The following is a 13,350-nucleotide window of genomic DNA, read 5'->3' as shown; positions in this document are numbered from 1 at the left end:
ATATATTGACTTTGGTGCCCCATTAACCTTAAATCGTATGAAACTATATCTAAATCTGAACCGATTTTCTTCAATGTCAATAGGGTCCTTCCTTGGACCAGATAAGTGATCTGTTACAAATTTCTTCCAAATTGGATCATAAATGCGACCTGTACTTTGTTTACAATTTTACATCTACAGACAGATAGACGTACGGACGGACATTCATAGATCGACTTAGAAGGTGATTCTATACATATTCTCAAACGGAACCATGTGTCTATCTCGTTTTTAATCTGTTTGTGCATATGTTACAAAGACATAATACCCTGTACCACAGGGTGGTGAAGGGTATAATAATGGATTTATTTTTCCCAACCTAATAAAACATCGTATTTTCGATCATTTGAAGGTGTTAGCCTCATTCTCCTCTTGAAGTGGATGTAATTTGATATTCTGATTTTAATGTAGGGTAAAACAGATCTATACACAATTTCAGCTAGATCAATGCCTGAGCATATAGTTTACGCTTTAAGTTTCCCTAGTCAATTGAGATTTTGTTGCCACAGCATCTTTGGGAAGCTTGTTCTGAGTGATTTGTATTGCATCCCGTAATTCAGTGTACACAAATTTAATCTTAACGAATTTAATCCATTATTTTATTATTTATAGTTTTCAAACACTCCTTTCAGTCTTGCCATGATCACCGACATTTATTCTCTCTTTACTACTGACCTCAAACAACAAACCTTTGTTCACATGATATTTTTATTGTTGCTACCAAGGTCAATTTCAACCAACTTGGGTTTGGTTTTGTTTTTAATATTTATTGCAAAACTGTGACCACATTTTCTGTTTGGTTTTTATACCCTTCATCACACTGTGGTACAGGGAAATATGTATTTGTGCATAAGTTTGTAACAGGCAAAAGGAAACGCGATAGACCCATGGTTCCTTTTGAGAATATGCATAGCATCACTTTTTAAGTCGATTTATGCATGTCCGTCCGTCCGTCTGTCTGTCTGTCTGTCCATGTTAAATTGTAAACAAAGTACAGGTCGCATTTATGATCCGAATTGGATGAAATTTGGCATAGGTCACTTATTCGGCCCAAGGACGAACCCTATTGAAATTGGGAAAAATCCGTTCAGATTTAGATATAGCTCCCATATATATATATTTAACCGATTTAATGTAAACGGTCCCTATATATCTTTCGATTTGCACGAAATTTGGTACAGGCTAATCATTTAGGCCTATAATGGTGTCTGCCAAGTTTCGTGAAAATCGGTCCAGATTTAGATATAGCTCCCATATATAGTTTCGTCCGATTTCATGTAAATGGTTCCCCAAAGTCCCTATAGATCTTTCGATTTGCACGAAATGTGGCACAACGTACTGAATTAAGCCTAGAGTGATGTCTGCCAAGTTTCGAGGAAATCGGTCCAGATTTAGATATAGCTCCCATATATAGTTTCGTCCGATTTCATGTAAATGGTGCTCCAAAGTCGCTATATATCTTTTGATTTGCACGAAATTTGGTACAGCCTAATCATTTAGGTCTAGAATGATGTCTGCCAATTTTCGTGAAAATCGGTCTAGATTTAGATATAGCTCTCATATATAGTTTCGTCCGATTTCATGTAAATGGTGCCCCAAAGTCCCTATATATCTTTTGATTTGCACGAAATTTGGCATAACGTACTGAATTAAGCCTAGAGTGATGTCTGCCAAGTTTCGAGAAAATCGGTCCAGATTTAGATATAGCTCCCATATATAGTTTCGTCCGATTTCATGCAAATGGTGCCCCAAAGTCCCTATATGTCTTTCGATTTGCACGAAATTTGGCATAACGTATTTAATTGAGTCTAAAATGATGTCTGCCAAGTTTCATGAAAATCGGTCCAGATTTAGATTATTATAGATTGATTTTAAGTAATTGACGCACCAAGGAACCAATAGGAACAAAACGTTCTGAAATTAGTATAACTTAACCTGTGACAAGTTTGTTTGAAATCGCTTAATATTTGGATAGAGCTTCTATACATATATTTTCGCCCGATTTCAAGTAAATTGGGCATCAAACTCCTCATGTTAGTCAGTTTGACATCAAATTTTGCACATCGTACAAAATTGAGCATAGATTTATGTAGTTGCGTTTTCTAGAAGTACAGACATAGCCCAACGGATGACCTATTTATATTTGTTTGAAGTCGATTTACATACTTTATGGATAGATCTACGTAGATTCATATTTAGATAAATATCACATAGTTTATTTCATCCAATTTCATTCTAATAATCCTGTTTAATATACCCATAGTGGTGAAGGGTATCATATAGTCGGCCCAGTCCAACTTTACAACTTTCCTTACTGGTTATTATTGCATTGTTATTGTTCGTGTTATTTCTTTTCTATTTTCTAGACTGTGGCCAATGCTGAGCCTATGGCCAATTCCAAAATGAATTCAAAATGCATCGTTCGATAAGTAAAAATTTACTCTATAATATCTATGAAAGTTTAATTTTGGTTTTTGGCGTCTGCCACCACAATGTTGATAATATTTCGTGTGGAAAATAACAATTTGTCCAGTTAGTCGAATGGTTGGTTGGCGTTCGTCCACAACCGCAGTAACATGCAACACTACTGGTCGCTGGCTACAATATTTACAGACGGGACTGGGCCTTTTGTATATAAATGTGGTTTCAATATCTAAATTGAGTTCGTATGGTTTGGGTGCGATGCCATGCGATGCGGTACACTGTGTATTCTAGTTTATTCAGTGCGTAGCACAAAAGTTAGTTAGGCTGTGGATACATAGTGGAGGTAGGCGGTCTGTGGTCTGTTCAAGTTAATTATTTGTGTTTTACATAAAACGACCAGAAAAACCTCAATAAAGTAACCATTCAGTAGATGTATGTGTGCGTGTGTGTCTGTGTGTATATACACAGATGCGCAAATCGTAACTTTGTGTGAACGAAATCACCGGAATGGACGTTTGAATGACTGAATAAATAAAAACTTATTTTCAAATACATTTTTAAGTGCTTGTTTGTATTTGATGATGTGGGTGTGAAAGTAAATAATGTGGTCAACATCTAAATCTAAATTTAATAAAAATGAAACCAAGGCCAAATTGAAGGGAAAAAACAACAATAACGATGGAAGAGAATGTATGCATGTGCTGCTAAAATATTTTTTTGAAGTGGAAGAGAGAGGGAAAAAGTCGGTGTTGTCAATATAGCACTTTTTACCCCCGTTCAAAAAATGATCTAGCACCTAGCACAAGTTTCCAAAAAACCTTCCTTGGGAAAATTTTGCTAATCAGTTTGTGCATGTTACTGGTCAGCATCTACCAACCAGCCGGCACCTGCTGCTTTATTATTCTTCAACCGACTGATTCATATTCTGACCTGATCTTGCTAAGGTGGTATATACTCCATACAGTCATCTCTTACTGATTCTATGATATCTTCTTCACCGTCACTATATGATACCAGAAGCTTTGCAAAATGCTCCTTTCAGATCCTCAACACACTATCTGTATCTGTCACCAGATTTCCTTCTTCACCTCTAAAGGAGTTAAGACACCAACCCAAAGCTTACGGATTGGCGTTTTACTAGTCGGTAAAATTGACTTCTGTCTTCTGTACATCTCGATTTCCGTTTTTATACACTTCACCATAGTATGGAGGGTATATTAATTTTGTTTTAAACTCATAGTGTATATATATATGTATATATTCATGATTGGTGTAAAATTCTATGACGATTTAAGCATGTTTCTATAAGGGTACTGTCCAATTTTTGAATATTTTTGGGTTCTTGAGCGAGGTTTTCAACCGAATTCGCTGAAAATTTGTACAGAAATTGTTTATTGGGTATCAAATATCTCCTCAAAAATTATAAATATGGACTTTCTACCAAATTAGCTGTAATTTGGTTCTTTGTGCTTTTATTGAGTAGCAAATCTGGCCACTAAAATGATAAATATAGGACAATTTTTTGTGGATAGCCCCTATATAACGGTACCCCTAATTTGCATACCCTCCACCATAGTATGGAGGGTGTATTAATTTAGTTTTTCCTTTTTAACGCATCGAAATAATCATTTCCAACCCTATAAAGTATATATTCTTGATCAGAGTAAAATTCTATCTGATATATCGGTCTACGTTTAGCAGGTTTATTTTTTCGGATAGCCCCCATATAAGGGTACCCCCAATTTTTGGAATTTTGGGGATCTAGAGCGCGTTTTTCAACCGAATACGCTGGAATTTGATACATTGGGTTTTTATTTAGTGTCAAATATCTACACAAAAAATTATAAACATCGGTGGATTTTTTCTGATAGCCCCAATATAAGGAAACCACCCCCCACCCAATTTTTGGTATTTTGAAGTTCTGGAGAGCGATTTTCAACCGAATTCGGTGAAATTTGGCACATTGTGTTTTTATTTGGTGCCAAATATCTAAACTAAAAATTATAAACATCGGTCCACTTTTTGTGATAGCCCCCATATAAGGGTACCCACCAATTTATGATCCGATTTGGATGAAATTTGGCACAGCTCACTTATTTGGCACAAGGACGAACCCTATTGAAATTGGGAAAAATCTGTTTAGATTTATATGTAGCTCCCATATATATATTCGACCTATTTAAGGTAAATGGTGTACCAAAGTCCCTATATATTTTTCGATTTGCACGAATTTTTACACAGTGTATTGAATTAAGTCTAGAATGACGTGTGCCAAGTTTCGTGAAAATGGGTTTAGATTTAGATATAGCTCCCATATATAGTTTCGCCCGATTTTAGGTAAATGGTGCACAAAAGTCCCTGCAAATGTTTGATTGGTAAGAATTTTGGTATAGCGTACTAAATTAAGTCTAGAGCGATGTGTGCTAAGTTTGCTTTAAAAATTTTAAACAGTGCATTAGCGTAAGTTTGCTTTAAATCGATTTACACAAATCTGTCACACTGTGCGCAAACGACTCTAAACTTACCCAAATGAAATGAAATTTAGCATAGGTTCCAGAAAGACATACAAATCACATCTTTAAGTTCATTGAATTTCATGTCAAAATTCCTTCAAAAAGTCGACGTCTTTTCGGATACATATGTAAAATATGCACAAAGTTGTGAAGGGTATCATATAGTCGGCCCATTCAGAATTTTCTACTTTCCTTACTGGTTTATATTAAAATAGTTAGCTAATTTATTCCGTGTGTTGGGTTTATCCCCATATAGCTGTATTTCGCCATAGAATGGGGGATATTCTGTAAAACGATTTAGTCGATTTGGCCCTATGTTGTAATCATTTTTCTATCGGAGGATATCGACATAAAAACTAGAACGTGAGGTTAGAGAATGAACTATATCGACCCGCAGTTAGGCCCAGGTCCTATATAAAACATCCTACATATTTAGTATTTAGCGTGATGCACGGTATTGAGATTCAAAACTAATTATTATTAGCCTGGAACTTGAGCTATATCTGCCTTTAATTAGGCATAACCTCTTATATAATGAAAACGCCAAGCATTCGCTAATTCCTACACAATTGACCCGCTTTAATATGTCTCACATAAATTTGCCCTCTAAATTGAAGTATTTTCAGGATTTTATACTACTATGGATTTTATGCACATTTTTTCAGGATTTGATACAAATCCTACTACTTAAAAATTTTGGGGTTTTGAGATTTTAGGGAAAACCACCATGGAATTTGCTGAAATGTTTATTTGGTTTACAACAATCGATTGGTAGAGTTGTAGTTATATGTATGTTCCTATTATATCATTTCAAAAAAATTGCAGAATTTCTATGGTGGAGGGTATTCAAAGTTCGGCCCTGCCGAACTTAACGCTTTTTCACTTGTTCAGTATTTTGAAGATTTTGAGCGCGTTTTTAGGCGATTTCGCAGTAATTTGGTACTTTGTAGTCGTATTTAGCAACAAATCACCCACCTAACATTTGTTAATATTCGCCCCCTCACTGGAACATCGGAATCCGAAAATTCCAACGGTGTTAGAAAGAGTACATGTCTGGCTCTCGTATGAACTAGGTTTATTGACTTCGCTCTAAAATTAACAAAATGGCGGACCTTTGAAAAAATATTTTTGGAAAATCGCTGATTTTTGACCAAGGAAGATCTTCACCGATTGGCTTTATCCTAGTTCATACGATAGCTATACACTCACAGAGAAACGTGTTAAATTTTGAAATCGATTGGGTTATTAGTTTTTGAGTTGTCGTGCCCGCCATTCACAAAAGAGAAAAACGCGTTTAAAGTTTGAGAAACCCTTTAGCCGTCACTTGATGCTGACACAATAAATCGGCTATATCTTCAAGAGTTCTTGAGATTTTCACTTGAAATTTTGTAGGGACATTCTTGAATTAGTGTAGTTTCGAATTAAATCAAAAAATTTGTTGACCTCGAGAATGGGGGGGTCCCCTTAACTAACACTAACCATACACAACCTTATGCTGCAGCCCAGTGCGCTATCCTGGGTTCCATTTGGCACGTTCTGCACTAATACAAACTTTAGTTATTTGGTAGACCATTTAAATGAACTAGGGAACTATCTAAATCTGAGCCGATTTCACAAAACTCGAAAAAGCAGTAAGGTGCTCCATTTACAGAAAATCGGACGAAACTATATATTGGAGCTATATCTAAATCTGAACTGATTTCTAAAAAACTTTGCGTTCCTATTTCAGTATGCCATGAAAAAACCAGTAAGGAAAGTAGTAAAGTCGGACGGGGCCGACTATATGATACCCTTCACCACTATGGGTATATTAAAGCGGACTATTAACATGAAATTAAATGAACTAAAATATGTGATATTTATCTAAAAGTGAATCGACTTAGATCAGTCTATAAGCATGTCATTTGTCTGTTAAAATGGGACAAATGTATGTAAACCGACTTGAAGCAAATATCAATAGGACATCCGTTGGGCTATGCCTGTTCTTCTAGAAAACGGAACTACGTTATTGTCTGCTCAATTTTGTACGTTGTGAAAAATTGTCTGTCAATCTGATAAAGATGAAGATCTTGATGCACCATTTACTTAAAATCGAACGAAAATATATATGTAATCTATATCTATATATTAGGTTATACTAATTTCAGTACAATTTGTTCCTACCAGCCATATATTGGTTCCTAAGGGAGCTATATATAAATCTCAACCGATTTTCACGAATCATGGCACACATCATTCCGGACTAAATTTAGTACGCTATGCAATATTAGAACTTTAGTACATTAACTACTTTAAATCGGACGAAAATATTTATATCTAGATCTGAACCGATTTTCACGAAATACAGCACACATCATACCAGAATCAATTCAGTATGCTATGCCAAATTTCGTGCAAATCAAAAGATTTATAGGGACTTTGGTGCACCATTTGCATTAAATCGGACAAACATATATATGAGAGCTATATCTAAATCTGGACCGATTTTCACGAAACTTGGCAAACATCACTTTAGACTCAATTCAGTACGTTATGCCAAATTTCGTGCAAATCGAAAGATATATAAGGGCTTTGGTGCACCATTTGCATTAAATCGGACGAACATATATATGGGAGCTATATCTAAATCTGAACCGATTTTTGCCACTTTCAAAAGGGATCGTCTTTGGGCCAAATAAATAAGCTATGCCAAATTTCATCCAATTTGGATTATAAATGAGACCTGTATTTGTTATACCCTACACTACTATGTTGTCGGGGTATTATAGCTTTGTGCAGCCCCAAAAGTTTGTAACGCCGCGAAATATCGGTCCTAGACCCACCTTTAAGTATACCGATCTCGTTGTTTTTGTTGATGGTGGTAAAAACAAAACAAACCATTGTGTCGTCCAGTTTAATCGAAGAGAGCAAAGCCCATATCGTCATCGGACTCTTCGGGTTCTTCTTCCTTCTTCTTCTCTTCCTTCTTGGCTTCAGCAGCAGCTGGGGCAGCACCGCCGGCGGCGGGAGCAGCAGCAGCTGGGGCAGCGCCAGCACCGGATCCGATGGCGGTGATCAAATCCTTAACATTGACACCTTCCAAAGCCGTGGCGAACAAACCGGGCCAGTAAGGTTCAACATCAACGTTGGCGGCCTTCATATCTCGACTAGCTGAGTCGATCTAGACATGTGTGTGGACAGACGGACTGTCCATTATAATTTGTAAACACGATACAGGTCACAGTTATGGACCAATCTTCACGAAATTTTGCATGTAGGATGGGTTCTGGCCAATGAAGACCCCTATTGTTTTTGAGAAAGATCGATTAATATTTAGGTGATGAAATGGACCAAATACTAAATTTTTGTCGGTTTTTCTGGTCGCTCCAGAGGCCGCAATAATGGCCCAAACATCGTGAAATTTTCCATGGAGGAGGGAATCAGGCCAAAGAATAAGCATGCCTGTTTTCATAAAGATCGGTCAATATTTAGCGGCTCAAATGGACACTGATTTGTGTGTGAAAAATTACAACATTTTTATTCTATAGCGTATATATTTATCCCTGAAGGACATAGACCCGAGAAGTTTATATGATATCCAAGAGGAGAGGTTGACCTTTAAATTAATACCAATTATATTGTTGTATGTGCTCGGATGTGGGAGTTACACCTAAATATTTACAGGTATATCCGTATTCGTATATTATTTAGTAACCCATTATCACTCTAGAGAGCGGAACTACAGGGCTGATCGCTTTGAAATGTTCCATGAGGTTCCAGTTATGGTCAAGGACAACGCCTATAATTTTTCGGTGATGATCTGATAATCATTTTGGAATGAAGTGGACCGAAAACTAAATTTTTTGTGTTATTATCGAGTCGATCTATAGACCACAAATGAAAGCCGAATATCACAACACAACCCACGGGGAAGGGAATCTGGACAATAGCTGTACTGAATACTCGTAATATTCGGAAAATATGTCAGTGTGAGGAAGAGGTGCTGTTTACCACTAATCGGGCAAGAGGGTGCAAATATCACGAAATATTGCCCAGGCTCGGAATATACATCCGCAGAAAATTTGAGTTCCGTGGTAGTTGTGTAGGGTATCGTATGGTCGGCCCCGTCCGACTATACTGCTCCGCTCACTGGTTTACAATTTAACACCAACAGACGGACGGACGGACATGCAAAAATCGACTCAGAAAGTGATTCTATGCATATTCTCAAAAGCAACCATGTGTCTATCTCGTTTCCTTTTGCCTCTTACAAACATATGCTCAAAGACATAATACCCTGTAACACAGTATGGTGAAGGGTATAAAAATTGTCTCAATCCGACATATATTAGGAGTTTTGTGCACCATTTAGTTAAATTTCGACGAAAATATATATATCTACATATCAAACGCCAAGTTTCTAGCGTTAGCCGTTTCATCTGGGCGTTGTTGATCATTCAGTCGCAAGTCCTATATATACATATATATATGAACATCTGTATCTTTATGCACTTAATTCCATGAAGTAACAACACATCCATTTTCCAACTGGTCCTTGTACGCCACTCAAAGAGGAATCTTTTGCCAACGTGCTACTGCTGCTGATGCTTCGGCAAGTGAACAATTAAATGACTGCTTTCCACCAACGCATTGTAATTAAGAAAATTGTTTTAACAATGGCCAAGAGTTCATTGAATATCCTTCCATCGATGCCTTTTGTGTTTCCGTGAATATCCAACTGGCTGGCTAGTTGTTGTTGTCGTTGTTTTCTTATTATTGTTTCATTTTATTTTTCAATTTTATTTCGCTTACTTTTTACTAAAGCCAACAAATAGCCGTCCTTCAGAACATAATTGTCGTTAATAAAATATATATATATTTTTTTTTAAAGCGAACAGCAAATTGACACCCCCTCGATAAGGTGCAGGGTGCAGAGGCCAACCAATCGAAATGAAACAACAGATGGATATATGGATTGTAGGTTGGATGGCTGGCTGACTGTTTGTTGTTGACCAAAAGGGGAAATGTGACAAAATGTAATTCCAACTAATTGTCATTTTGCGGAATACTTAATGATGCCCTTTCCGAACCGAAACTTTGTGACAAAATGTCAATTAAAATAATTTTCTCCAATGATTATGTGTGTGTGTATGTGAGTTTGAGTGTCTGAATGGAAAATGGAAATGCTAATGGCCGAATATACGACATCGGGTATGAGAACCAATCATTATCTTCATCGTGCATGCCTTCGAACTAACCCCCTGGTCAATCATTAATTCATTCCGTCATTGGGTAAGGGTTGTGATTAAAATAACACTGATATCAATTTGTTGACATATTTAATTATGCTAATTTTGCATCTAATGAACTTTGGTTGCTGGTTGCTCCTCCACCACACATCATTTGCTAAGTCAAGGCATGGACAGGCGTTCGCTTTGTATTTGTAATTATTGCTGGAATATGTGCTAATAATGTTTTGATAATATGTTAAGGAATGTAGCAAACAAAAATCTCTTACCTAACACTTTTGAATTAACATCGGCGTCGTCGTCAAAGAGAATAAATTTTAATTAAAATCTCACATTCACACACGCCGACTACAAGTGTTGGGATAATGGGGATTATTTGAATTCTTGAAGGCATTTTAATTGTTAGTTTACTTCCGTTATGATTGGCTTTTTTCTTTCAACAATCAAGCGACAAAGAGTGTGGGAGGGCAGAAGAAAAACGTGTCTATGCTGAAATATGAATAATTAAACTATTTTTTATTACACATCACACAACATTGAGGATAACATGATTTTAAATTTATATGTAACATATAACATGGAAGGTACTATTTATAGTCTAATTAAAAGAAGTTGCTACATAAAGACACAAAGGTTGCGAAGTATAAAAACCTTTACTATTATTATATATAATATCTTAAGTTCTTCAAAAGTGTTCGGTTCAGAAAATCTATAATATAAATGTTTTTAAACACAATGCACACAAAATAAATTCGCAACTTTTAATGGAAATTTGTCCTCAGATATTTAAATCTCAAAACTAAAATATTCAAAATACTCTAATATAAATTACAAAATTACCTAAGGTTATACCTAAAGGAAGACCAATATCGACTGTCTCTGGTAGGAAGACTAGGAACGAAAATGGGTTGGGGTAATTTTTCAATCTCTCCTTTTAATTTTACTGCTAATCGACATAAAATGTTATATTTTGTAGATATCAAAAACATAATATACCCCATATTATGGAGGAATACAATAATATGAGAACAACTTAAAAACACAGAACAAAACAATTAACTATTTTAATATAGACAAACGAAACAAGTGAACAAAGCGTTAAATTCGGCAGGGCCGAACTTTGGATACCCTACACCATAGGAATACTGACAGTTACGTGAAATGAAAATATGGGGAACATACCAAAACGACAATTTTACGAATCGATTGTTGCAAACCATAACACAGTGGTACAAGGTACTATGTCGCACTCACGTTACTATAGCATAACGTGTGTAATGTTTTGTTGAAATACTATCGACTGTATGATACCCTTCACCACTTTGGGTATATTCAACAGATTATTCCTAACAGACGTCGAATTTTTCAATAAGAATGGATTCATAAACATGTCATTCTGCAACCTATACTAAATTTTTCATTTGGTCAGATATAGGATTACTTCTTATAATGGGACAAAATTATCTAAATCTATATATATATATATATATATATATATATATTTTGTGTCAATCGGCCTACCTTTGGGTCTTTGGTGAACCATTTACGAAACTGTATATAGGAGCTATATCTAAATCTAAACCGATTTCAACTACCCTTGCCACACATTATGTTATAGTAACTTCAGTACGTAAAGCAAAATTTTGTGCCGATTGGACCCATTTTGGTGAAGCATTTATATCCAACTTCTAGGTTATACTAACTTCAGTACGTTGTGCAAAATTTGTGTAAATATGTAGAAGCTATATCAAAATCTGAACCGATTTCAATGAGACTTTCCAGAGACTATAGATTAAATAGATTGTACCAAATTTTGGGTCTTTAGTGCAAAAATTACATAAAATCTTAACACCATATTTCGTGCAAATCGAAAGATATATTTAGGACTTTGGTACACCATTTACATTAAATCGGACGAAAGTATATAGGGGAGCTACATCTAAATGTGGACCGATTTTCAGGAAAATTTACACACATCATTCTAGACTCAAGTCTGTATGCTGTGCCAAATTTCGTGTAAATCGAAAGATATATAGGGACCTTGGTATATAATTTATATTAAATCGGACAAAAAAATATATATATGGGAGTTATATAGGGACTTTGGTGTACTAATTACATAAAGTCGGACGAAAATATATATGGGAGCTATATCTAAATCTGAACCGATTTTCATGAAACTTCGCACACACCATTCTAGACCTTATTCATTACGCTGTGCCAAATTTCGTGCAAACCGAAAGCTATTTAGGGACTTTGGTGCACCATTTACCTCAAATCGGACGAAAATATATATGGGAGCTATATCTAAATCTAAACCGATTTTTTCCATTTTCAATAGGGTTCTCCTTGAGCCAAATTAATGGGCTGTGCCAAATTTAATCCAATTCGAATAATAAATGCGACCTGTACTTTGTTTACAATTTAACATGGACAGACGGACGGACGGACGGACATGCATAAATCGACTTAGAAAGTGATTCTATGCATATTCTCAAAAGGAACAATGGGTGTATCTCGTTTCCTTTTGCCTGTTACAAACATAGGCACAAAGACATAATACCCTGTGCCACAGTGTGGTGAAGGGTATAAAAATCAGTTAGCTATTTATACCCTTCACCACACTGTGGTACAGGGTATTATGTTTCTGTGCATATGTTTGTAACAGGCAAAACTAATCGAGATAGACCCATGCTTCCTTTTGATAATATGCATAGAATAACTTTCTAAGTCGATTTATGCATGACCGTCCGTCCGTCTTTCAGTCTGTCCATGTTAAATTGTAAACAAAGTACAGTTCGCATTTATGCTCCGAGTTAGATGAAATTTGGCACATGTCACTTATTTGGCCCAAGTACGAACCCTATTGAAATTGGGAAAAATCGGTTGAGATTTAGATATATCTCCGATTTGAAGTAAATAGTGCACCAAAGTTCCTAAATATCTTTCGATTTGCACGAAATTGGCACAGCGTACTGAATTAAGCCTAGAATGATGTGTGTTAAGTTTCGTGAAAGTCGGTTCAGATTTAGATGTAGCTTCCATATATACATTCGTCCGATGTGACGTAAATTATGCAAAATTATCCTATATTATCTTCGATTTGCACGAAATTTGGCATAGTGTACTGAATTAAGCCTAGAATG

The 13,350-nt window shown here is 35.9% G+C and overlaps 1 protein-coding gene across 1 annotated transcript; it reads right to left on the bottom strand.

The window, feature by feature from the left end:
- Positions 1–7,868: 7,868 nt before the first annotated feature.
- On the bottom strand, positions 7,869–8,115 carry LOC133327338 (large ribosomal subunit protein P1-like). The gene has a single exon (XM_061535901.1). It carries the CDS (start codon positions 8,113–8,115, stop codon positions 7,870–7,872), a length of 246 nt encoding a protein of 81 aa, XP_061391885.1. The 3' UTR covers position 7,869.
- Between the last annotated feature and the right edge of the window lie 5,235 nt (positions 8,116–13,350).

The sequence above is a fragment of the Musca vetustissima genome, unplaced genomic scaffold, assembly GCF_032173495.1.
Source record: "Musca vetustissima isolate MV318-11 ecotype Yass unplaced genomic scaffold, APGP_CSIRO_Mvet_v1 utg15012, whole genome shotgun sequence".
Taxonomy (NCBI): Eukaryota; Metazoa; Arthropoda; class Insecta; order Diptera; family Muscidae; genus Musca; species Musca vetustissima.
Note: the sequence above shows the minus strand (reverse complement) of the source record. Positions and strands in the feature narration are given on the sequence as shown.

What these genes read in the sequence shown, in the direction of transcription:
- LOC133327338 (XM_061535901.1), bottom strand. Translation starts at nt 8,115, where the DNA reads ATGAAGGCCGCCAACGTTGATGTTGAACCTTACTGGCCCGGTTTGTTC.